At 49.4% G+C, this 26,408-nt stretch overlaps 1 protein-coding gene across 1 annotated transcript in view; it reads left to right on the forward strand.

Annotated features, from left to right (window-relative positions):
- Positions 1–26,408, forward strand: part of XXYLT1 (xyloside xylosyltransferase 1) — a 182,888-nt gene that overhangs the window by 30,584 nt on the left and 125,896 nt on the right. Inside the window, exon 2 of the mRNA XM_029215328.1 lies at positions 1,903–2,050. Within this exon, the coding sequence (XP_029071161.1) occupies positions 1,903–2,050 (148 nt within the window). The remainder of the gene's footprint in view (positions 1–1,902; positions 2,051–26,408) is intronic.

Raw genomic sequence — 26,408 nt, forward strand, 5'->3', positions numbered from 1 at the left:
GCAGCGTGACGAATTGTGGGAGGCCATGGGGAGGCCGGAGTGGGTGCCTAGCAAGGCTGGAAGACTGGATGGGAGTTCACCCGGGAGCTGGTGGCTGGGAGAATGAGTTCCAGACAGTGCAAAGGGCAGGTGCAACACGTAAGGACAAAGGACACCAAGGTGTGGTGGGCAGGGTAAGGACTGCCTGGTTCAGTTCTGCTCAGTCCCCAGGGGAGGGAGAGCTGAGGGGTAGCCAGAGCCACTAGTGCAGGGCCTTGCTGGGGCATTTGGACTGTAACCCAGGGCACTGAGGAGCCATATGAAGTTTTGAAGCCAAGGAGAGAGAGAAATGAATTTGTATGTTTGGAAAATTACTCAAGGGGCACAACAGAGTCTGGCTTGGAGGGGGACAAGGCAGGAGGTGGGAAAGCTTGTGGGGTTTGTGATTCCCGTGCAGCCAGGATGTCAGGTGAGCGAGGCGTGTGGGGCGTACGAGGCCAAAGCCATAGTTTGGTACCTGTGTTGAGAAACAGCAGAACAGGTCTGGAGTCCCCATCCCAGGCTGAGAGGTCACAAAAAAGGAAAAAGTCAAATAGAAGAAAAGAAGCAGTCAGTAAAAGGATAAAGGAAAATAGTGCATTAGAAGGGAAATGTCAAGAAGTTGTAAAAAGACTTTTATGAAGAGATAAAAAATTTAAAGAATTCCAGCTAGGGAATGATAAGGACTAACAGAATATGAAAGATTTCTTTTTTTTTTTTTTTTTTTGCCGTACGCGGGCCTCTCACTGTTGTGGCCTCTCCCATTGTGGAGCACAGGCTCCGGACGCGCAGGCTCAGTGGCCATGGCTCACGGGCCCAGCCGCTCCGCGGCACATGGGATCTTCCAGGACCGGGGCACAAACCCGTGTCCCCTGCATCGGCAGGCGGACTCTCAACCACTGCGCCACCAGGGAAGCCCTAAAAGATTTCTTTTTTAAGTTTTTAAAACGCTTTTCTAAAACACTTTTCTAAGTGTTTTAGAAATTTAAGTGGATCTGAGGATAAAAAGCAAACACTTAAGTGAGTTAAGACAAAAACAGATTTCTGGCCAAAAGCAGAACCTAAAGAAGGAAGAAGCAGACGGGGCAGCTGGCCACTGCAGGGCCTTCAGAGGTGCTTATTCCAACAGTCTGACCACTGATGGCTCTGGGACTGTGGGCTGGGTGGGTGACACCGCGGGCTGGCCCGGGCAGAGTTGAGGGAAAGGGCAGATGTAAGTGACAAAATGGAGCCTACCTGCTTTGGGGACTTCTCGGGCACCACCCACACCTGTCTTTTCTCCTGCGGGCAGGGCCACTGCGAGCGTAGGCTAGCCAGATGGGGCCTCGCACGGCCCCTCCTTTCACTGTTGGCGCCCTGTTCAGGCAGGTTCTTGGCCCTGGAGTCTGGGTGGTGGCGGCCGAGCAGCTCATGGCCGTTTCGCAGGCTCATCCTGTCCTGTTAGCCACCAGGGAAGAGGGAGGTGGAAGGTCATCAGCAGATGTCTGTGAGCGTTGAAGACTGGGTGCGTTTATTGAGCACCTCTTGCGTGCAGTGGAGCGTGCTTTAACCTGGATTCCAGTCACTGGGCACAGAGCTTCCTCCAGGGTGGCCCAGTTTGAAGTTCAGAAGCTGCTCCCATTCCCATTCAGGCTCGCAGTCCTCTTCCACTACACCCCACGTGCCTGCCTGCACACGCTCACACTCGGCATCCCCGTCCCCATAGCCAGCCTCTGCGGACTCCTCACTCCTCCCCGTTTTGTTAGCTCTTAGGGATTCCAAGTCCTATGCTCGTGGGCCCCCTGCTCGTGGGCCCTGGAGAGGTCTGCCCCCTCCTCAGACGGCGCGTGTGCCAGGTGCCCGGGTAGGGTACTCACTTCCGCCATTTCCCGTGCCCTTCTGCAGGTTGTCTTCCATGACGTCGGTGTGCTGACGGACAGACTCTTCCCCGTCGTGGAGGCCATGCAGAAGCACTTCAGTGCCGGCTCCGGGACCTACTACAGCGACTCCATCTTCTTCCTTTCAGTGGCCATGCATCAGATCATGCCCAAAGGTAACCTGAGCTGCGGGGCAGTAGCCCCTGGGGTGTGGCTTTGCATCTGTTTTCCTGGCCCCAATACTGCTGGTGTCCCGTATCAGAGAGAAGAGCTCCACTCCAACACGAGGAAGAGGGCAAGGGGGCCAGCCAAGCCCTCTATGTGCAGAGTTTCCTGCACAGAGACTTCATGGCAGGGCCCTGGGCTGCACAGCTCCTGGAGTCCATTCACAAGTTCACGGTGTGAGTTGTGCAGTGTGGAGTCCCTGGATCAGGGCATCTGGGCTCCAGCTCGGATTCTGCTCCTTATACGCAGCCCCCTCTGGGACTCAGTTTGCTTATCTGTAAAATGGCAGGTTGGACTAGATAACCCTCCGTCCCAGTCTGTGATCCTGCTTTTTCTGGTTTGAACCTGTACTTATCTGACTTTAAAATATCAAATCTATAGATGTTAGAGGTGCAAATTATGACTTAGTAATAAGACTTTTTCTGAAACGCTGATGCATGATTAAAGTATTTTCTGGGCTTTAGTCCCTTCAGGGCAGAAGAGATGTGATTGTCTGATCTGTGGTAGGTTGGCCTTGTGTGGAAGTGCTGGCAGGTTATCCTTGGACTAGAAGACTTGAAGGGGGTGAGGGTCTTATTCATGGGGTGTTCCAGACTTCTGGGTTCATTTCCTCCGAATTGCCCATGATTGATTCTGGAGTGCTGGGTATTGCCCCCAGCCCCCGTTTCTGGCTGTGGTGAACTATGAGCTGAGCATTTTAGGGGTGACGAGGGGAGTTCTGGGGTCTTGGGGTAGCAGCTATCCAAACTGTGACTAGTTGAGTTTTCTGCGGTTCCCAGACCAGGCGGGACCCGACAGCTGAGGGGACAGCCTGGCCGCTTGGTGGAGGCCCGCTGCTCCAGCCCAGCAGCCTAGGGTGGGAGAGGAGTCGGGAGCGTCACCGTTTAATTCCCGGTGAAGCAGGAACCCAGGAGTCAGAGGATGAGGCTGGGCTCCTGTTGGCAGGTTGTCGTAGCACAGGAAGATCTAGCCCACCGTTTTGGCTGGGGCTTTGTCTCCGTAGGGCAAGTTCCTGCACCACAGAGGCCTCTGATTGTTCTCTTAGCTGTAAGGCAAGAGCTCAGGGAGCTTCAGTGAGCTCAGGTCTGAAGGAGATGGGGGACAAACTCACCTAAAGGGCACGGGGAGGAGAGCTGGCATTTGTGATTCTGTGAGGAGACCAGGTGCAGCTCGGTCAGCTCCCCAAGTCCGCCCCCCGCCCACGCCGTAGCCGTGGAGTCACACATGAGAGCTGACCAAGGAGTTGAGTGATGAGCAGTTATTTCTCTCCCCTCAGGTGGGCAGGTGTGATCTCTCTGGGCAGGCCCTGTGCAGGTGCCGTGGGCCTCTCAGACTGGAGGAACGTGTGGCTCCTCCTCTCCTGGATTCCAGGGGAGAAGACAAACGTGGGTGCTGGTTCCAGCTGTCCCTCTAACCCCTGTGTGTCTTTGCTGAGGCCTCAGTTTCCCCACCTAGAAATGAGGAGTCTGAACTAGTGAAGAGTCCAGGGTTATGGGAATCTCCTATGGGATTCTGTAGTTCTGGGGAGAGAAGGAAGAGGGGTTCTACCCTTTCCCTGCCTCTCTCTCCCATCCCCACCTCACTCCTAGCAGTCCATCTTGATCGCTCTGTAGATCAGGCTTGGGAGCAGGATTCTATTTGGGCAAAAGGTTTCGTGGTTAAACTTGCACTTTGAAATGTCTTGACTAGATGGGCCTTAGGGGCCTGCCCAGTCCTGTTGTCTTGCATGCACAATTGGCCTTGAATGAAGCTCTGTGACAGAAGAACTGGCAAAGGACTGGGAGATCTGGGAGGAGGCGTGCCTGACCTTCCTTTCCCTCTTTCTCCCTCCTTTCCTCATGTAGGTCTCTGCCCATCATGTGCTAAACTCTAGGCCAGGTTTTGCTTTGGGGCACCCAGAGGGAGAGGGTTGTCAGGACAGAGAAGATACTTCTGCCTCACAGCCCTGGCATGGACCAGGCTGTGAACTGTAAGCGCAGTTGACAAGAGTTAGGGACCCAGCTCGCTGCCCCTCTGCCTCGCTCACTCTGCCCTGCCCCAGAGCCTGGCCTTGCCCCCAGGGCCATGTCTTTGGAGAAGAGGCTTTGCCTGGAGCTTTGCTGTCCATGCAGTAGATCAGATCATAGGTGTCCCTCCAGGTGATCTGTGGGCTCTGAGGGCCCGATATCAGGGGGTGGGGAAGGAGCTGTGTGAGATGTGCCGACCCAAACACGGGCTCTTTTCTTGGGTTCTTTAGGCAAATGATTCACTGCCAGAGGTTCATTTTTACATCTACTCAAAGTCCACTTCCTAAGAAGCACGTTATTAGGAGTTAACTAAACTTTGATAATCATAAAATAAAACGCACAGTCCTGGATCTCCCCTCGGAGTTTGGGTGTTTCCACCGAGCAGTCTGGCTGCTGCACAACACTTGGCAGTGTTGCAAAGCTCCTACCAGTCAGATCTTTTGGAATTCTTGCAATTTTCGGAAGGATGCTTTGTTTTCAGCACCATTAGTGCTGTCTTGAGTGTGTCATGGCTCTTTATTGCTGCCTTTTTTGTATTCATTGTTTTCAATCATAGAAATTGCTGTTGTTTTGTGCTTTTTTTTCCTAAATTAATTAATTTATTTGTTTTTATTTTTGGCTGTGTTGGGTCTTCATTGCTGCATGCGGGCTTTCTCTAGTTGTGGCGAGCGGGGGCTACTCTTTGTTGCAGTGCGCGGGCTTCTCGTTGCAGTGGCTGCTCTTGTAGAGCATGGGCTCCAGGCGCATGGGCTTCAGCAGTTGCAGCATGCGGGCTCAGTAGTTGTGGCTCGCGGGCTCTAGAGCGCGGGCTCAGTAGTTGTGGCACGTGGGCTTAATTGCCCCACGGCATGTGGGATCTTCCCGGATCAGGGCTCAAACCTGTGTCCCCTGAATTGGCAGGCAGATTCTTAACCACTGCGCCACCAGGGAAGCCCCTGTTTTGTGCTTTGTTGATCGTTTTGTTCTCGTGTAATTGCTGCATTCTTGCTATTTTGGTTTATCTTGTTTCTTTCACAGTGTTCTTTTTCCTCTGGGAAAGTGAGAATGGGATGTGGGTGGATCATAAACCCTTGGTCTTGCCCAGGAGAGCTAGGTCAGAAAAGCTTGTGTCCTCCTGAGTCATGTCTCAGGAGGTCCTGTCAGGTGTTTGCCCCCAAACTCCAGGCTGTTTATTTCTGTGCATTGAAGCCTCTTTTCCCCTCCCCTTTCTGAAGCATAAGTGTTACCCTTCTGTACTCAAACTGCCGTTACAGTACGTTTACTTACTTTTCTATTTTTAAAGTAACAGTCATTCATAAAAAAATCTGAAAACTACATTAAAATAGAAAAAAGTTATCCCTTTATTACTACATAAATAGCATTACTGTTAATTCTCTGATTATCTTCTAATATCTTCCCAGCACGTAGCTTTTTTAAAATTTAGGCAAAGTAGGATTTATACTATATATTTAAAGCATTTTGAGAGTCTTTTTTATATAGCAGCCTATGAAATCGAACCTTCATTTCAGCTTCAGCTCAAAAATGAAAGAAGTAGTACAAGTAGATCTGTATTATGACTTTTTCAGTTAATGTCACTCATCACCGTTTTCTGTGTAATCACAGTGTTTGAAAATTTTTTGAATGATTCCATTGAGTAGATGAACCTTAGTTCATCTTATCATTTCTGTGTTCTTAGCTACCTAGACGCTTTCTGTTTTTTCCTACAATCATCAATTACACTGTGATGAATACCCTCATGCATAAAGATTGTTTTCTTTACTTAGGGTTATTTCCCTAGGCTAGTTCCCCTCAGGTGGAATTCGTGGGCCAAAGGTGAGCCTTACAGAGCCAGCCTGTGTCAACTGCCCCAGCCCCACTGTCTCAGCCTGCACGTGCCAGGTTCTGTATGGTTTGCTAAGCCCGTTGATGTCTGGCCTCTCAGGGGGACCTGAGGCAGCCATAGTCGAGCTTCAGCTGCTGTCCCCACATGACAGGAGAGGAAGCTAGGAGCTGAGGGCAGGCCACTTCTCCGAGTTCTAGGGTGAGCTGGGCCTCCCCGCAGGTTCCTGAGGCCTTGACCAACCGCGCTCGTTCTGACGGCGAGACCTGCGTGCCAGCCTCTCATACCCGCGCAGCCCCTTGACGCTTCCAAAGCGTGGCCTCCTCTCCTCTTCTGGGCCCCTCGCTGCAGCCCTGCGGAGGGGGCCTGGCTGGGCTGGGTGGGCGATGGTTAACCCCTTGTGTTTTGCACACGAAGGGGACTGTCCCCTTCGGCTCAGACCACATCCTCAGAGACGAATGAAGGGGCCTTGCTGGTGGAACGCACTGGCTCTGATTTTAGTCAGACCTATTTTTTCCTTCCATTGCTTGTTGGCAGAGCCACGTGTGGCTGGCTGGCCCTGCCTCTCACACTTGCCTGCCCACGTACCCTACACAGACACGCAGCCTCTCTCTCTCCTCACTCACACCCACAGGGCTTTTATCTCCTGTCAGTGGTGTTGGGTTTGTCGCAACTGGAAGCATTATGCAATGGAAAAGAAAATATTTTTTTCCCAACTGGAGCTGGAGGGTGCAAAGAGCAGCTTTCCTCTCCTTGTCACATGGCTCCAAGGAGCTGTTGGCCCCGGCTTAGAGACACGGACCATAAAAACAGCCCTTACCCAGATTGAGCCACGATGCCTGGTCCATGGTTGAGGTGGGGATCCCCTGGGCAGGGAAGGCAGGTGCCCAGAGAGTCAGCAGTGGGTAGGGTTGGCCACAGGCCCTGGGAGACTTTTTTGGAAGGCTCTCCTGTCCTGTGGTCAACCCTTTGCCAATAGACATCCTTTGCCAAGGGTCTGATGTTTGCACGACGTGGTGCTGGGCACTCCGGGTGTCCCAGAGATGTTTGCTGGGTTGCCACTTGGTGGGCTCCTCGTGGTGGGATGGGTGGCATGGTCCAACAATCAGGCAGCACGTCATGAAGACCACCGGGGAGATCCACACCGTGCTGAGCATTCAGGAGAGGATGAGTACCAGGCATTTGGCAGGAAGTAGGAGGACTTCATAGGGGAGGTGGTACTTGAGGTAGGCTTTGAAGGGTGGGTAAGATGTCATTGTGGAAACAGGTAGTGAGCAGTTCAGGCAGGTGGAAAGAGTGTGGTGAGTGTTTGGGAGACAGCACACCACCTCTTTTGACAAACGCATTAGGGCACGTGTTGGGAAGCAGTGATGGAAGAGATGGGCGAAGGAGGTTTGTACGTGTATGGGGGCTTGGATGCCAGGCGGGGGGCTTGCTCCGAACACAGGGGACAGAGCCTTTGTGAACATTCAGGCAGGGAGGAACTTGACCAGATCCATGCTTTACGATGGGTCTAAGGCTGGGGGTGGATTACCGGGGGAGCTGTTGGTGTCCAGCTGCATATCTTTTCTGGGTGTCCATTGGCTGGACAGGCTGTGAGAGACCCACAGGTGGACTCCCTGGCCTCAAGCAGCAATCTGGAGTGTGTGTGTATGTGCATGTGCACATGTGTACCAAGCATGTCACATCCAGAAGGTGAACTGCAGTGCCGGGTGAGACCTGACAGGCGTCCCAGCTTTTGCACTGCCTCCCTCTTTCCATGAGAGGGGCTGCAGATGTTGTTATACTGGCTGCTGTGGGAGCAGTTACAAACTAACTTCAGCTTTTAGCAACTCTGTGGGTTAGAACAAAAGGAAGTGAAGAGTTTATGAGAGTAGGCAGAGCAGACAGTCTTCCACTCTGAGCTCATAAACCCCTATAAAACCAAGGCAGATATTTCTGCCATGGAACCTCTTGCCCAGCCAGTCCTTTGCAAGTGCTAACTAAACTTGGTGTGAATTAGCCTCCAGTCTGATTGCTTTCCTCTGACACTGAATGGAGATAGATGACCCAAGGGAATGGGATGAATATGACAAATGAGGTTGAGGGAAAGGTGGAAGGAAGGAGGAGAAAATGATTTTGGAGCCTGGTGCTCTCCTGGGGTCTTTTGGAGATAGGCTCAGGCATGTCTTGAGAAACCCCTGAGTCTAGGCAGAGGGAGGTTGGGAGGAAGGAGGCCAACTGCCTGATTAGACCTTGATGAGGTCTCAGTCCTGGAAAGGTCGAGGAGACCCACCTCTCCTCTTCTAGTACTTTCCTTCCTACACCCCATGAGTCTGGCTCCTGGGCCCTGGAACCCAGGCCTGGGCCATAGAGCTTGGCTTTAGCTGTGTATCTACTTGGCTTCTGTAGGCTAGCCTGGGCACCTGACCATTTTTACCCTGGTGTCTGTTGAGGTAGGGGTATAGAAACTTCCAAGCGAAAACTTCTGGCTTCTTGATGAGCCTTGGGCAAAACCGGCTCCGTGGGAGATGGGCGTTTATAGACCTTGGGCCCCAGTGGAGCCTGGGCAGCTGCCCGCTCTGGTTTGTGCACGTTATAGGGTCATGTTTCCAGGCGCCTTGTGTTTCTGTTGGTTTCCTGGCCTGCAGTTGAGGACTGAAGTTCTGTACAATCCTGTGTCTACACAGAGGAGGGGTGGGTTCGAGTGTCGCAGCCTCTCCTGACTTGGCCTGTGGTCAGGGCATTCCGAGAATTAATGAGATGATGCCTCCGATAGCCCTCAGTACTGTGCCTGGCATGTGGTGAGTGCCCAGTAATTGAGGCTGTATGAGACGTGCCTGCAAACACAGCACTGAAGGGTGTGGGGCTGGAGTTATTCTCAGACTTAGGCCACCCACTTTTGCCTTTTGGAAAGAGCCTCTGATATGGGAGAAGGAGATTTTCTGGATGATTCTGGGCAAGTCATGTGACCTCTTGTCTCCCAGGTGAGGATTGCCATCCCTGACCTGCCTTCCCCTCAGGGTTACTGTGAGCTGGAAATAGAGTAATGCAGCTTAAAATGCTTCTCCCCGCCACCTCCCAAGACCAGCTCCCAGAATCGGAGTACTTGAAATCTGTGCAATCATAGCACATTATTATTACCAACACGGTCAACCCCATCCTGCTCATGCTTCCTAAGGAGATTTGTGAGTAAAAAGATCAGGCAGGGGCTTCCCTGGTGGCGCAGTGGTTGAGAGTCCGCCTGCCGATGCAGGAGACACGGGTTCGTGCCCCGGTCCGGGAAGATCCCACATGCTGCGGAGCGACTAGGCCCGTGAGCCATGGCCGCTGAGCCTGCGCGTCCGGAGCCTGTGCTCCGCAACGGGAGAGGCCACAATAGTGAGAGGCCTGTGTACCGCCAAAAAAAAAAAAAAAAATGTCAGGCAAATGCAAAATGTTGTAAACTCCCTGAAAATGTAGGACTTGGGCCCTGAGTGTCCTCTGCCCCAGAGTCACATTCTTGAAGACACATGTGATGCTTGCTGTTGTAGAACAGAATGAAAAGGCAACTGGTGATGAGTAGAGGGTGGCTCAGTCCTGCTCCCATCACCCTTTCTCCTGGCATCATGGGTGCCATCACCCCTGAGCATCCTTCTTTCAGCGATCTGTCCCTGGGGCCTTGGTGTCCTGAGGCCAGAGGCAGACGATTGGACTCTTATGAGGACATTCTTGGATCTACTTTGGGTTGGTGGCGCTGGATGGAAAAAGCTGGTGTGAATCTCAGGTAATTCGTGCACGGGTGGATCTCAGCCCAGGTTTACAGGCCCACGTGAGAAAGAATGGAGTCAGGGCTAGGAAGCCTGCAGGCTGGAGATAAAACCAAAATGGGAAAATCCACACGGGCAGCTCTCATTCATTCATTCCTGCTTTGAAACACTGAATCAGTGTGCAGTCTTTTGCAGAAAGCCTTTAAAATTCCATCTTCTTTTTTTCTTTTTTCCTTAGGTGAAATTTGACAAATGTAGTAAAAGCTATATCCAGTGTGGACTTCTTTGTTCTGTGCTTTTTGTGCTTTTACTCACTACCGTTGGGGGTCATTAATATTCTCCACTGTTGTCTCATAGCAGTTTTATAAACAGAGAAGGTTTTTAAGGCTGGGTTTTGGAACTTTATAATTTCGCTCAGTTAGAACCCAAATCAGGAAGCTAGTCTATAACCAATGTTTAATCATCCCTCAGTGAGGCAGACATGTGTCTGGTAGGAGGGGTCCTGCAGCAGGATGTACATACATTCTGGAACCTGGGGTACAGTGGAGAAGGGGTGGGGATTCTGGGGGTGGCCTCTTCTCTGCCCCTACCCCATCAGGCTCAGTATCGGAAGAAAGCAGAAGCAAGGGGCCCCCTAAACTCATTGATGCTGTTTTAACTGGTTTGTCATTTCCTGAAATCCTTAATGGGAAAGGCGGCAGCTGTACCCACAGTTAGTCCCACGGCCTCTGCTTACTCCAGGGATGAAGGGACCTGAGGGGTGGTTTAGTGTGGATGTGGAATCGGCTGTGGTGAGGGGGGCTCTCTCCGTTCCCCGATTGCTCTCCAGAGGACAGTGATGTAGACTGGCTTGAGGACCCTGTTTACTAGTGGGCACGGTCACTGCATAAGAGGTCTCATGCATGAGTGTGGCTTCCCTTCTCTCTGGAGTTTTCTGCTGGCTCCAGAGACAGGAGACGTGGTGGGAACAGGGCTGTCTCAGCATGGCGGGGTGGGGAGCACCGTTGCCCTCTCTCTCCCGCACCCCTCAGGCTTACCTGTGCGGGAGGAGAGTGAGGTCCTGCTGAGACCTTGGGCCTCAGCCACGTTCTCCAGCCTGGTTTGCCAGGGAGTCCTGCATCGCAGCCCAGCTGATAACAAGGTGGTACTTGACGTTCCCACCCGCCATGACTGCTGGGGTGCCTAGATGTCTCAGAAGCCTCCTCAGGAGGGCTCACTGGGCTTCTCCGAGTTCTCTGGTCAAGATAACGTCTCGGACTGCCTACCCCCCTCCTGACTCCTAACAGAGGCTCTGGGTGAACAGCCTCGCTTCTCCGTACCGCTGACTCTTTGTTTAGAAAACGGGGATAAATGACTGTACAGACGTCATAGGGTTGGACGGGGACTGAGATGGCGTCTGCAGAGTCATAGTCCCTGGGACTAATAACATATGTCACTAGTGCCTCTCCTCTTGGAGGGTCCGGTGCATAGCAGCACATCAAAAGCTCTGGTAAGTGCTGAAGTTGAAAAAAACAAAAAAGTTTAACTTAAGTTTCACCCAGTATTTCTCAACGTAACTTATCACAGAACCCCTTTCTGAGGCATCCTTATTCACATTCTGAGGCAGGGCTGTTTCACGGGACTCACTTTAAGAAATGCTGCCCTCGAACTAGAGTAGTAAACACACCACACTGGCGTAGCTCTCTCTGGGGGGTGGGCAAGCGGTGCAGAACGCCTCAGCCCGCAGGGAAAGGCACTTCCTGTCAGACTTTCCTCTTCTCCCTGCAGCGCAGCCCGGGGAGCCTCCGGCTGGGCATGGCACTTTAATTACTCGCTTCTTTGTTGCTTATACCACAACTACTTCCTGAGCAGGTCTGAAGTAGCTTTGGGGCTGCCCAAAGTCTGCCTCAGACCTAGAAGCGTGAGGAAAACTTTCTCTGGATCACGAAACGTGGTGGGGCCATGGGGAGCAGAGTCGTTTAGAAGGAGGGCGATGTAAGTCTGGTGCCCCTCTGCAAGCAGGGCACCCTTTGTGGCAGTGACGAGCTGGTTTCAGAGCACGGTGACCCAGAGGGCGGCCGTGCCATCTCGAAACGGACCCTTGAGGGAACCGGACCTGCGCACCGGAGAAGACTTGCTGGCTTCTTTTTCTTTATTGAAGTAGAGTCGATTCACGATGTTGTGTTAGTTTCTGCTGTACAGCAAAGTGATTCACTTATACACATATATACATATTCTTTTTTATATTTTTTTTCCATTATGGTTTATCACAGGATATTGAATATAGTTCCCTGTGCTAGACAGTAGGTCCTTGTTTATTCATTCTATATATAATACTTTGCTTCTGCTGACCCCAAACTCCCCCTCCATCCCTCCCGCTTGGCAACCATAAGTCTGTTCTCTGAGTCTGTGAAGACTCGATGCCTTCTGAAGGGCCGTCCTGGGAAAGAGGAAGCCGGCCCGTTCTGTGTGGCCCTGAAGGCCACCCCAGGTACAGCTGACTGCAATTTCTAACTCTGTTGCCACCTTTCTGTGAGCCCCGTGGGCAAGGCCTTTCCCTGGCCAGGGGGCAGGTCCTCACAGCCTGAGGGGTTGGATAAAATCCAGAGTGTAGACTGGCCACTTACGGCTAGGGACCACAATCTGTTTGGCCATTTTAGCATCCTTGCAGGGGCTTTCAGTGGCATCGTAGCTGGAAACCAGCCGTTCTAGCCTCACTGCTCTTGGTTCCCTGTCTTTATGTTGCCTACGATGCCTGTGGGTTGAAGTCCTGTTTAAGGGTCTGCCGGTCAGCTCCACTCCGCTCCTCTCCTCCTGAGCTCTGCTTTGTTCATCCTCCTGCAGCCGCACCAGCTTCCCTGCCCCCTCTGCCTGGACCAGCCTCCCCAGGGATCCTCAGGGCTTTGCTCCCTCACCTCCTTCAGATCTTTGTCCAGTTGTCACCTCCTTGGTGAGGCATCCCTGAGCCATCCTGTGTTAACAGTGTACTCACCCCCTGTGGAGCACCCTGCTGTGACCCCTACATGGCTTTATTTCTCTTCATGCTGTGACCCCTACATGGCTTTATTTCTCTTCATCGTCCTTATCCCATCTGACAGAGAATGTATTCTACGTTCTTCTTTGATCGTCTGTCTCCCATACCCGAATGTAGGTTCCACGAGGGCAGGGAGTCTTATGTGTTTTGTTCATTGCTCTGCTCCGGGTGCCTAGAATAATACCACGCACATAGTGGGCATTCAGGAAATCTCTGTCAAGTGAATTAAATGAATACGTTTCTGTTAGCCATGTATCTTTTTTTTTTAATTAATTAATTATTTAGTTTTGGCTGCGTTGGGTCCTCGTTGCTGTGCGCGGGCTTTCTCTAGTTGTGGCGAGCGAGGGCTGTTCTTCGTTGCGGTGCGCGGGCTTCTTACTGTGGTGGCTTTTCTTGTGGAGCACGGGCTCTAGGTGCGCAGGCTCAGTAGTTGTGGCGCACGGGCTTAGTTGCTCCGCGGCATGTGGGATCTTCCCGGGCCAGGGCTCGAACCCATGTCCCCTGCATCGGCAGGTGGATTCTTAACCACTGCGCCACCAGGGAAGCCCCTAAGCGTGTATCTTGAATTAGCCTATTTTGTGGGTCACCTTCGTATGACAGAGCCGACTCACAGCCTCAGCACATTTTCTTAAGCCCGTTTGGAACTGCCTGGGGATGAAGTCCAGCAGCTTCTGATAAATTGCAGAGAAACTGGATGTTCTTTGTGAGTTAGTCACAACCACGAGCTTGGGTTTTCTGGACGACCACTTCTTGATGGGTCCCCTCAAGCCTTGAGGAAGCACGGTGGGTCCTGATTGCCTGCTGCAGCCTCTGATGCCCTGACTGCCAGTGTTCAGCGTGGCACGAGGGGCAGGAGTTCTCCTGTGGAAGAAAGCAAAAGGAAAAACAGATACTCAGGGGCTTGCCTGGGTGAAAACATCTGAGTAAATACTGAACAAAGGTTATGAACATGTGTCCAGTGGTTGCAGTGAAAACCGTTTTCTGGCAGCTCCTATGGAACAAATTTGAGGCATTTCAGTCTTATTCTGAAAGGGGACAACTGAGCAGATTTCTCATAAAATGCTAAAAGTAATAAGGTGACACAGACTACTTTCTATTAACTTAATGCCAGGGGCTCTTTGCAAGCTAATGAAGACAGTTGCCAAATTGAACAGTAATACCTTCCATTTTGGTCCCCCCGTTAGATTCTGCCTTTTGACTTTTCAGGATCCTCTTTTAAATTCTTGGCTACCAGTCAAAGGTATCAGCCAACATTTATTGATGGCAAGAGGTTAAGCAGCGTTTATTCTCGGCAACTTATCACCTGTGAAGGGGCGGCTATCTCTTGCCATACACTGGGCGCTGAGTGGGTGCAGCTGCCCTGCCCTCCGGGTGCTCGCCTTCTGGTTGGGAGAGAGCCCAAGTGAGTGGGTGCTCGCAGAGCCAGAGGTTGGAGGTCAGCAGCCCTGGGGCTGGTCTGGGGAGATGGTGTCGGATTATTTGCATGGAGGATGGACCAGATACCATCAGTTCTGCCAGCATGCAGAGGGGATGCTTCGTTGAGGAGGATGAGGTGGGTTTCTGCCAGGCCTTGAAGGCTGCGGGGGTGAGGGTGAGGGAGGAGAAGGGCAGGTATTCTAGGCGAGGGTGGTGCTGGGCCGCCTGCCTCTCAGCCTGGGCGGAGGCCATCGTGCTCTAGGGATGCTGTCTCTTCAGGTGGCAGCAGATCCCAAATCCATCAGTCCAGCGTGTTCAGCAAGCACCTCTGGGGTTGACATTAATTACATTAACGAGCATCTTCTCCTTGTCCCTGTCTTTGTGCATCGTCCCCTGGCAGGAGAAGACTCTATTTCTCTACGCAAGCCGTGTGTGTAATTGCTGATGACCGGGTCCTCTTGGTTAAGCATCTTGGAATGAATCTCAGGCCTGCTCTTCCTTCCTTTTCCCCACCCACTTACTCTGGCTCCGGACGTCCTTTGGAATGTGCCTGGCTGTGCCTGGGCCTCCAGAGAGAGAGAGCGCTGCAGGGATTGAAGCCTCGCTGCCCCTGTTAGCCGCCTTACCCACTCCCTTCAGCAGAGTTTCTGGCTGCTCCCCATAGCCATGCTGTTTTCCAGCCCGAGTGGCTGCCTGAAATAGTTTGTGGTCAAACGTGCACTCGGCTTTCCTACTTCCTGGCCTTGCTCAGCTCTTCCTTTGGCGCGCAATGCCTCCCCACATAACCCCCCAGTCTTCGCGCTGCCTAGCAGAAGGGCTTCCAGAGGGCAGGCTCTGCAAGCACGCAGGGTGTCCACAGGGCAGCCTCTGGACCTGGACCTTTGGGGGGTGAAAACCTCTTGAGAGTCCTAAGTCAAGCGGATGGGACATGACGTGAACCTGAACTTTTTTGTAAAATCTGAAAGCCCTTGGTGGATGGGTGGGGATGATTCCCATCACATGTGGGTAAGAACTCTCAGCAGGCAAGGGATTCCACTAAGTGAGTAGAATCAGCCACGTGGGTGTGGAATTCTGATGATAAAATACTGTTTTAGAGTTGCTTGTTGCTCAGGGAGCTATCACAGTAGCTCTAAAGGTGGCCTTAAACCTTGGCTTTGTGGCTTCTGTCCCTCACACCAGCTTCTTGCCTTACTTTAGGACTGACTTCTTTTATTTTTATTATTATTATTATTATTTTTTTGCGGTACGCGGGCCTCTCACTGTTGTGGCCTCTCCCGCTGCGGAGCACAGGCTCCGGACGCGCAGGCTCAGCGGCCATGGCTCACGGGCCCAGCCGCTCCGCGGCATGTGGGATCCTCCTGGACCGGGGCACGAACCCGCATCTCCTGCATTGGCATGTGGACTCTCAACCACTGCGCCACCAGGGAAGCCCTATACTGCTTTTTTAAAACGTGTTTTTTTCTGTTCCCACAGAACTGAAGCTTGCGTGGGGCTTTGGTTTGTTATAACTTCCCCACAACAGGCATCATCTCTTGGTAGTTTCCATTTCAGAGCCTGAAAGAGAATCTTCTGGCCAGCCTGCAGGCCATGAATTGTTGACATTTTTTGTCATTGATCCAGTCAGCTGGGACCAGCGCAGGTGGGCCTATGTAGTCCCAAACCCAGCCACCCCTTCAGCAAGAGTGTGAGAGGGGACAGGTGTGTGATTGCTGCTCTCAAGACACAGAGCAGCTGTCTGAGGTGGCCCTGGCGGGGAGGGGAAGGGAAAAGGCGTGCATCAGTTGTGGGTCTTGCCCTCATGACTTTTCTAGTGAAGGAATTTAAAATTCCTGTCATACAGAGGCATGGACTTTGGGGGGTGTCGTAGGCAGCCTCTAAGCTGCCTCCCACTGATCCCCACCTCCTGGTGTTCATGCCCTTCACTTGAGTGTGAGCTGGACTTACTGACTCCTAGTGTGTAGAATATGGCAAAGATTCTGAGGTCATGTTACTACAGACTGTGGCCTCCATCTTGGAGATCTTTTTTCTCTCTGAGCCCTTGTCCTGGAGGAAGCCAGCTGCCATGTTATGAGCTGCCCTGTGGAGTGGCCCGCATGATAAGGAATTGAGGTCTCTGGCCAGCAGCCCAGAGGACCTGAGGCCCACCAACAGCCACATGAGTGAACTCTGAGACGGTTGCAGCCTGTGCATCTACTAAGCTGTGGCTGAGGTGTCTCAAGAGCTGTGAGATCATAAATGTTTGCCGTTTTCAGCCGCAGAGTTTGGGATTAGCCTGTTACGCGGCAACAGGTAACTCATCAGGGGGTGTAAGCACAGAGCTGTGAGAGGATAAAGGAGGGCGCACCTTTGGCCAAGGAATTTGGGCAAGGCTTTGAGAAGAATGTGGCATTTGGGCGTGGCCTGCCTTTTCTCCCTGGAGTGGCCTCTTGTACAGGGTGGGCCATCTGTACATACAGAGGGCAGGGAGGGCTGATCTGGCCATTTTCCAAGGTGGATCAGATGAACACATGGTTTTTCTGTTGCGTGGCCTCTGAGAACGTCTGTATCTTCTGTTGAAGAAGGGCAGGATAGGCTTGAGCCTCCCGCTCAGCCTGACACGTGGCATCTCTGATGAAGGTTGGGTCTCCTGGGCCCCTGGGGCCTCCATGATTGCGTTGCCGGGTTGCTTAGTGCCCGGCCCTGAGTAGAGAGCCACAGCTCTGAGCTCACAGCTTAGCTGGGTGCCTCTGACATCTATTTCTCTTTCTTACTGATGGTGTGGCCTTAGGCAAGGCAGTGAGTGTCCTCTCTGGGACTTTTCCTGCACCTTTTATTATGAAAAATTCAAATATATACAAAAGTAGAATAACATAATGAACTCTCTCATACCCATCACCCAGCTTCAATAGTTATCAACTCATGGCCTATCTTATTTCATCTCTACTCCCACCCCCTGCCTTCTCCCTCAACCCTGGGTTATTTCAAAGCACACACCAGATATCATATTATTTTATTCTTAAATACTTTGATAAGTGTCTCTGACAGATAAGTACCTTTTTTTTAACATAAACACAGTATCTTTATTACATTTAACAAAATTAACAATTCCTTATTACCGTCTAATATCCAAGCAGTGTTCACATTCTTCAGTTGTCTTAGAAATGTGTTTTTATAGGGTTGTTCAAATCGGGATTCAGACAAGGGCTACATGTCTCGTAAGTCTTCCTCTCTCTCTTTTTGTAAATTAAACTTTTAAATTTGAGATATTTGTAGATGAATATGTGTTGTAAGAAAGAATATAGAGATCCTTTACCAACTTTCACCCAGTGGTACCATCTTGCAAGACTACAGTACATGACAACTACGATACTGACATTGACGTAGTCAAGATACAGAGCATTCCGTCATCACAAGGCTCCTTCTTCATGTTGCCCTTTTAGAGCCACATCCACTCCTCACACTCCCCACCCCACCCCTGGCAAGCACTCATCTGTTTTCCATTTTCTATACTTTTGTCATTTCAAGAATGCTATATAAATGGAATCATAAAGTATGTAACCTTTTAAGACTGACTTTTTTTTCACTCAACATAATTCTCTGGAGACTCTTTCAAGTTGTTACGTGTATCAAAATCCATTCCTTTTTATTGCTGAGTAGAATTCAGTAGTATAGATATGCCCCAGTGTGTTTCACCATTCACACATTTAAGGACATCTGGGTTGTTTGCAGTTTGGGGTTATTATGAAAAAAGCTGCTAGGACATTTGCATACAGGTTTTTGTGTGAACATGAATTGTTATTTCTCTGGAATAAATGCCTGAAAGAACAGTAGCTTGGTCTTAGAGTGGTTCCATGCTTCGTTTTATAAGAAATTGCCAGGCTTTTCCAGAGTGGCCGTACCATTTTACATGCCTACCAGCAATGTGTGAGTGTTGCTTGAGTCTTAGTCTATAGGTCTTCTCTCCTTCTTCCCCTCTTTTCTGCCCTACCAACTTGGCATAGAAACCGTGTCCTGATTGTCTTGGATGATTGAGATGATACATGTGAAACTGCTTTATAAACTCTCCCTAACTGAGATTATTGGTGCTTCTCTTTTGTGGGATATCTGAAAATGGCATCACGGCACCTTCGGGAAGTATGGTAGATGCTTCCTGACGATCCGCGCCTGCGTTTCCCAGCCTGGCTAGGTTCTGCAGGGCAGCTGGATCACCAGGGTAGCCGTACATCAAGCATGTTTGGTACAGCTTGGTTTTTCAAGAACATGCCGGGTGGGGTGGGAATGAGATACTCAGGTTGCCTGAGTGACCCATGAGACTGTAGTCCCCGCCCACCACCCTGCCTGTTAGGATGGGTCGTCCAGTCACCTTTCATCTTTCTTGACCTGGCTGGCAGTTCTGCTGACCGGAAGGTGGAGATGCCAGCGTGTGAGTGTATATGTATGCACACGCTGCCCTTTTAGCCACAGGTTCGCACCACATTTGCTCAAGGTGATGACAGTTTTCTAGAACACTGTGTGCAGCAAATTCCAGGTTCTATTAGAAATTAAAATGTGAGGCTTTTCAAAGCACGTTCCTCGTCTCCTCCCTTGTGCTGTGTCTGCCACACATGTAACTTCCTCAGGGTCGTAATCCTCCCCCATCACTTGCTGAGCTGTTGACCGATGTCCCTGATGTTAGTGGCAGCTTCTGTTCCAGGGGCTGACCTGACTAAATGTCCCAGGTTCCTGGGTGACTTCAGACAAGAAGCACAGCAGTTACCTGGCCTCCAGCCCCTTCAGCATCAAGAATGACAGTCCCAGCGTTCCGCAGCGGGGGGCTGTGAAGAATCGGTAATAGATTTACGGAAAAACACTGCACAGAGGAATTGTGTTGAAGAGACACTAACAGCAGAGAGGATGGTTTTGTCAGGCTGTTTGCACCTTACTTTTTTTTTTTTTTTAATAGGGTAACTCTGTGGGTCTCTGTGAGGTTTTTCAAGACAGGGTATTAATTAATTAATTTATTTTTGCTGTGTTTGGTCTTTGTTTCTGTGCGAGGGCTTTCTCTAGTTGTGGCAAGCAGGGGCCACTCTTCATCGCGGTGCGTGGGCCTCTCACTATCGTGGCCTCTCTTGTTGCGGAGCACAGGCACCAGACGCGCAGGCTCAGTAGTTGTGGCTCATGGGCCTAGTTGCTCCGCGGCATGTGGGATCCTCCCAGACCAGGGCTCGAACCTGTGTCCCCTGCATTAGCAGGCAGATTCTCAACCACTGCGCCACCAGGGAAGCCCCTGTACCTTACTTTAAATGCCAAGGGATTGCCAGATCTCTGTTCCTTGTATTCTAGAAAATGAGATTTCAGTGTTGTTAGACTCGCTTCTTTTGTGGGTTTCCTCTAGTGCCAGCATGCTCCCTTTTTGTATTGCTATCTGTCCCAGGCCTGGGGTTGGAGTTGCGTCTGCTGCTCTCTTGAAGGATATGTGGAGTCAAAAGGGTTTTCAGTGAGGTGCAGTGGTGGGTACAAGTCATTGAATTAACAAATAATGGTCATGAAGGTCTGGCAGTGGAGGACACTTGTGTGAACGTTCATATCCAAGTAGCACAGAGGTGTGAGCAGGAATTGCAGACAGAGGGCAGTTAGAGTTTCTTTGGGGCTGCTCTGCACGGAACCTGCTGTCTGTTCCTGTCTAATTGTCGCTGACACGTCGTCCCTCTTTGGGGGCGGGGGCTCTAGGAGCCAGGGTGTTGCCTTGGTGGCACTCTGCCCCTCTTCTTTGGGCCTCTGTGACTTCCAAGTGGCCTTTCTGTGGGCGATCACTCTCTGGGTAGCAAGCTTGGAGGACCTGAGGGCCCAGGGGCACACTGTTTATCACACAGTCCCTTTCACACGCGTCTTGCTTTCTATAACACTTTTGTTAACACCTGCTGTGGACTAGGTGGCCTGTGAGAAGTGCTGAGATGCAGCCTGCATGGCTCTTGGTCCCGCAAAGCCTACAGGCTCCTTAGGGGGAGACCCCATTCCCAGTTGTTCCCTCGCAGCTGCCCTCCCCTTCTCCATATTCTTGCTGCCATCTCCTTGGGTCAGATCCTTGTTGTACAATGTTACAGTGATGATAGATGCCATGATTTAGAGAAGCCTCACCTTGTGCCAGGCATGTGCTGAGTGCCTTACTACATTGTATTATCTCCCATTAGCTCAGAGGGAGGTACAGTTCCCTACTTTACAGGTGAGAAAACTGGGCCCAGAGGGATCAGGTAAATTGTCCCAAGACACCGCACTGATGGGAGAGCTGGACAGAACATGGACTGCCTGACTCCAGGGCCTGCTTTTTACAACTAAAAGGGGGTCTGGATGATCCATAAACCTGGCAGGACCTTAGTTGAACGTTGCCCTGGCCACCTACTTTCTCACAAATAACTTTCAAGAACGATGAACAGTGCCCAGCTCAAAAGAACCAAACACAAAGAAAATAAGGTACAATGAGTGAGAACCAGCAAAAACAAGAAACAGCAGAAGTAGACCCTTTAAGACTTCAGATGTTGGAATTATCAGATTCGGATCATAAAAAATGTATACTAACCGTGTTTAAAGAAACAAAAGACAAGCCTGAGAATACCTGAAGGGAACTTTAAAAAAATGACCTAACATATTTGAAAAACAACCAAATAGAACTTCTGGAAATAAAGAATACAGTAGTCAAAACAAAAAGTTATGGGTGGTCAATTAGAAAAATCTTTAAAATGCAGATTTTTAAAGGTAACCAGTGCACAGATTCCTTGGTTCCCTCTTTCCTACCCCAATTCTACTGCCCTCCTCAAGGGTGAGCACTGTAAATAGATTGTATGTTTCATTTTAAGCCTTTTTCTATGCGCTTATGAACACACATATGTCAACAGACAACAAAAGAGGGTTATTTTTTTGGGGGGGGGTAGGAGTTTATTAATTAATTAATTAATTTTTGCTGTGTTGGATCTTCATTTCTGTGCGTAGGGCTTTCTCTAGTTGTGGCAAGCGGGGGCCACTTTTCATCACGGTGTGCGGGCCTCTCACTAGCGCAGCCTCTCTGGTTGCAGAGCACAGGCTCCAGACGTGCAGGCTCAGTAGTTGTGGCTCACAGGCCCAGTTGCTCCGCGGCATGTGGGATCCTCCCAGACCAGGGCTCGAACCCGTGTCCCCTGCATTAGCAGGCAGATTCTCAACCACTGCGCCACCAGGGAAGCCCCAAAAGAGGTTTTTTTAAATATAAACAAGATGTGCTTTTTTCCCCCACTTAATAATATGATAGACGTCTAGATACCGATGCATATAGATTTACTACATTGATGAAACTCATTTTAAATTTTTGTTGTCTTATTTTCAAGCACCGCCACGTGGTAGAAAATTCAGAAAACACAGAAGGGTATACAGAGAAAATAAGTCTTCTTACCCTCATTCCTGCCACCAAGTTCTCAACTCCCTGGAAATGTTCTGCACCTTATTTCTTTTTCACTTAATGTCTTGTTGATATTTTCAAATCAGTGTTTTTAGGGGTGCCTCATTCTTTTTATAGCTACAGAGTATTTTATTTTTAAAAGTTTATTTTTTTGAAGTAGAGTTGATTTACAATGTTGTGTTAATTTCTTCTGTACAGCAAAGAGATTCAGTTATACATGTATATACATTCTTTTTCATATTTTTTCTCATGGTTTATCACAGGATATTGAATATAATTCCCTGTGCTATACAGTAGGACCTTGTTGTTTATCCATTCTATATATAACAGTTTGCATCTGCTAATCCCAAACTCCCAATCCATCCCTCCCCCACCCTACAGAGTTTTATTGTATGGAATTTAATTTACTTAACTAGTCCCTTGTTGATGTACCTTTAGATCATTTCCAAATTTTATAATTAAAAACAATGCTGCAGTTACTACCTTGTTCACCAGTGACTTTACACATATGTAGGATTTTGTTGGATGAATCCTTAAAAGTGAAATTGCTGAGTCAAAGGTGTGTGCATTTAAAATTTTGATAGATGTTGCCACATGGCCCTCCATCATGTTTATATCAGTTTCTAAATCCACCAGCATGAATGAGATTGTCTGTTTCTCCATACCCAGCTCAGAATGTTAAGCAAACTATTTGATCTTTGCCAATTTTATAGGTGAAAAATTGTATCTAATGGAATATTAATTTCTCTTGCTCTTATTTTGAGTGAAATTGGATCTCCTTGAATATGGTAAGAACCACTGCATTTACTTTTCTTGGAACTATTTATATGCTTAGCCCATTTTTCTGTTGAGTTGTTGACTTTTTCTTACTGATTTCAAGGAGCTCTTTATTTATTAAGGAAATTAGGGTTTTTTCTTTGTCCCTGATATACATTGAAAATTTTTTTTTTATAGTTCGTTACCTTTTTTTTTTTTTTTTGCGGTACGCGGGCCTCTCACTGCTGTGGCCTCTCCCATTGCGGAGCACAGGCTCTGGATGCGCAGGCTCAGCAGCCATGGCTCACGGGCCCAGCCACTCCGCAGCATGTGAGATCTTCCCGGACCGGGGCACGAACCCGTGTCCCCTGCATCGGCAGGTGGACTCTCAACCAATGCGCCACCAGGGAAGCCCAGTTCGTTACCTTTTGACTCTTTTTTCTCCCATGAAGTCTAAAAATAATTGTGTTCTCAGATGTGTCAGTCCTTTGTGACTTTTAGATTTCGTGTCCCACCTAGAAAAGTCTTCTTCACTTCAAGATTATAAAAAACATTATTTCATGAGTTCTGATGAAGCAGTCTGTAAATTGTAGTGTTAATAGAGAAGTGAACTATTGTCATCCTTAAGAATTGTTCTGGCCTACTTTCTTCTCTGAATTCATCTAAAGCAACTCTTCTTTCGAGGTGACTCAAGTGAGTGACTCTGGATACAGAAGTTTAGAAGCTAGGGAGCTGATAGCCTGAGGATATCCTTTTAGCTTGGGCTTGTGGACGCCAAATTGACAGTGTTCTCAGGATTCCTAGGTTTTCATCTTTGGGGCTGCCGGTAGACATGTCAGGCTATACATATGGGAGTGTATATATAGAAATGTAAGGGAAGATGGACGGGATGGTGGGCAGTGAAACCACGTGCTCTAAAGCCCATGCCTGTGGTTTCCTCCTCCCAAAACAGGGCTCAGATGGGCGCTGTCACATTCGCTTCTGAGAGTCTCAGTCTTTTGATTGACAGCTTATATTTTAAGACTTATTAAGGTATTCTATCAGGTTACTGCCAATTTTCTTGGCCAGGGACCTAGTTGGTCTCCTTAAGGTTACATTGCAATCTCTGCTCTATTCCATTGTGTGTTGATTTTAGGATTAGTTCTAAACACTTACATTTATTTCTTTTGTTTTCACGTTATTATGTCTCTCTATAGCCCTTTGTGCTGACAACTGGAACAGAGTGAGATTCAACACTCCAGAAACTTGTTCCAAGTATGAAATTGGCCTCATCCAATTCCTTTGTACTCTTGGCTCTTAGTCAGCACTCAGTTACCTGTGCGGATGGAGGAGAGGGGCAGAGAGGTGGCGAAGGCCCAAACTCAGAATTAAACAGAATGCCAAGGCTTTGGGTCCCTCTGGGCCTCAGGTTATGATGCCTTTATCCCTTGGCCAGTAAGGTTCTGTGAGCTTTAGATGGCCCCTGGGATGTGTATGGGGCCAGCCAGGATAGGTGTTCTACCTGAGATAGCCCAAAGTGTGACAAGCCAGTGGAGTGAACCCAAGCAAGGGTCCTTGTGGAAGGGAAGCCTGAGACTCCAGTACAGATTCGGAGTCCAGAAGGGCAGAAATGGGATCATCAACAAGGAACAGCACCAAGACAAGTCTTGGGATGAAGTGAGTATAGAATTGGGGAGGAGGATCTGGGATAGTTGATGCTTGCTTTTTTTGGCACATGGTTTGAGAGAGTGTTAGGATGGCTTAAAGGCAGAGGGTTGAGCTGGACTTGCAGAGATAGGTAGCTGTATGGAATGTCTCAGAAGCAGCTGGGTAAAAGTGTGTGCTGGGCTTCCCAGGATATACAGAGCACCTCTCTCTGCAGGAACTGAGGGCCCTTCCCAACAATCCTGACCTCGTCCAGCCAATGATTTGAAAGGCAGTATGTTCGACACCTTTTTCATAGAGGAACCCAGAAGTCGGGTGGCTTTTATAAGATGCTTGAAGGGATGCTTGTGACCATGCAGGCAAGTTTTTTGGATTGGAGTCACCCAGGGAGTTTTTTTCAAAATACTTTGCCTGGGTTCCAACACTCAGAGATTTTTTTTAAAAAATTGAGGTGATTTTTTTTTTTTTTTTTTTTGCGGTACGTGGGCCTCTCACTGTTGTGGCCTCTCCCGTGGCTGAGCACAGGCTCCGGACGTGCAGGCTCAGCGGCCATGGCTCACGGGCCCAGCCGCTCCGCGGCATGTGGGATCTTCCTGGACCGGGGCACAAAGCCGTGCCCCCTGCATCAGCAGGCGGACTCTCAACCACTGTGCCGCCAGGGAAGCCCAGCATTCCATTTTTGCTGTAAATATCTCAGATAGAAATAGACTGGCTGCTATTGTTTTAAGCTAAAAACTAATTGAGCCATGAAAACTCATTGCCAGTTCAGTAGCAGGAGGTGCAGAAAATAATTGCCTCGATGCCTATTGATTTTTTTCAATCCAAGGTGGTTATGCTGTGAGGTAATTGACCAACACTGGCTTTTTAAAAATTGACCAACACTCACAAAACAAAGGATTTTCCTTCTGCTAGTTGCTCTGCCTGTCTTGAAACCTGCTACTTTTTAAAAAATTTGCATGAAAAGACAATTAAGGACTTGAAATTATAGTTGATTTAGTCTTATCTCATTCTAATATTATTCATTACATTGGTATTTTAGTTCCTGCAATGCATTTTATAATAATCTCTTTTTCCTGTCTGATGTGACTCTTAAATTTTGTTTTACATAATCTGGGCCCCAACTCTTAGTATAATAGTGAAATTATGAAAAAATTCCAGGCACATTATTTATTCAGATTTCAAAAGAGAAAGCAGGGGCCTCATCCATCCTTCATGTTTGCATCACCGGTCTGACTCATTTGTGTGGTCTCTCCCTCTGTGTGTGATTTTTTTCCCCTAAGATGCTTTTCTGAAATATTAAAGGAACAGTTCTCAGACCCCCATGAGCACACCTGTTGCCCCGGGGGAGTATCTGTATATGTCTGGGTTGCTGGTCCTGTGATAATGCTGGAAGGGATGCAGAGGAAGCCAGCGCCCGTGTGTGCTGTCGGGGAATGGGATAGGGTCAGTGGATGAGGTTAGGGAGCACCCAAGGGGATTGCTAGGCCAGTGTTCAGTATCTAGAGCTGTGCTGTCTGAATCAGTAGCCACTGGACACATGTGGCTATTTAAAATTTAATTAAAAGTAAATGAAGTTAAAAATTCAGTTCCTTGTCACACTAGTCATATTTGATGTGCTTAATAGCCAAATGTGATTAGTAGGTACTGCATTGAACAGCACAGATACGGAACATTTCCATCACTGTAGAAATTTCTATTAGACAGCACTGCTCTAGAGGGCATGGCAACCTACCGGGTGTTTTGAGAGGCCGATGTTTAGGGTACTTTTTGGCCAAGGCCCTTGTACAGGGGATGGGGTTCAGCTTTCTGAAGAAGGGAAGTTGTAGGTGATCTGGGAAAGCAGGCTGTGGCCTTGGGCCGGGAGGAACAGCAGTGCTAGGCAAGGAAACTGAGACAGAATCCCAGACACACACTGGGTCACCTCCAGTGAGGAGGAAAAGGGACTGTGACTTGGAGGTCAGGGCAAGTCTCAGGCTCACTTAAGCACCCTGGATGGCTTACTGAGTCGAAAGCCTGCAGCTGTGGCTGGGATTGCTGAAATCCTGCCCTCCGGAGAGGCTGGGCCTGCCAGGAGGGGCTCAGCTGGGGTGCATGGAAGGCAGGGCTCCCAGTACAGCACTGCCCTGCCCCTCAGAGCTGTTCCAGAGAGCTCTGTGAGCCGAGTTGGTGGGGTGGGCAGAAGGGGGTGCTTTAAGAGCTGAGCAAATGGGACACAAAGGCTTGTCATTCCTGAATCTTTTTCTTTTACAATACACTAGGAGTGGCCTTTCCTCAGGCATCTGAATGGTTCCAAGAAGAAAGGAACAAATAAGAAACAGATGGCTTTTTTTTTTTTTTTTAAAGCTAAAAGAGGCTCTATCCAATGGAAGAAATGTGGCCACTTTTCAGTGGGACTCCTTTTAGGAACAATTCTGGCTGCCCTAGAGCCTCCGGGGAAGGATTCCATAATGGCCACCCCTGGAGGGCTCAGGATCACCTTCTCAGAGCACTTCAAGGCATGCCTGTCACATTAATAATAAGGACATTGAGGATGATAATAA

The sequence above is a fragment of the Monodon monoceros genome, unplaced genomic scaffold (assembly GCF_005190385.1).
Source record: "Monodon monoceros isolate NGI ecotype Baffin Bay Population unplaced genomic scaffold, NGI_Narwhal_1 Super_Scaffold_11, whole genome shotgun sequence".
Lineage (NCBI taxonomy): Eukaryota > Metazoa > Chordata > Mammalia > Artiodactyla > Monodontidae > Monodon > Monodon monoceros.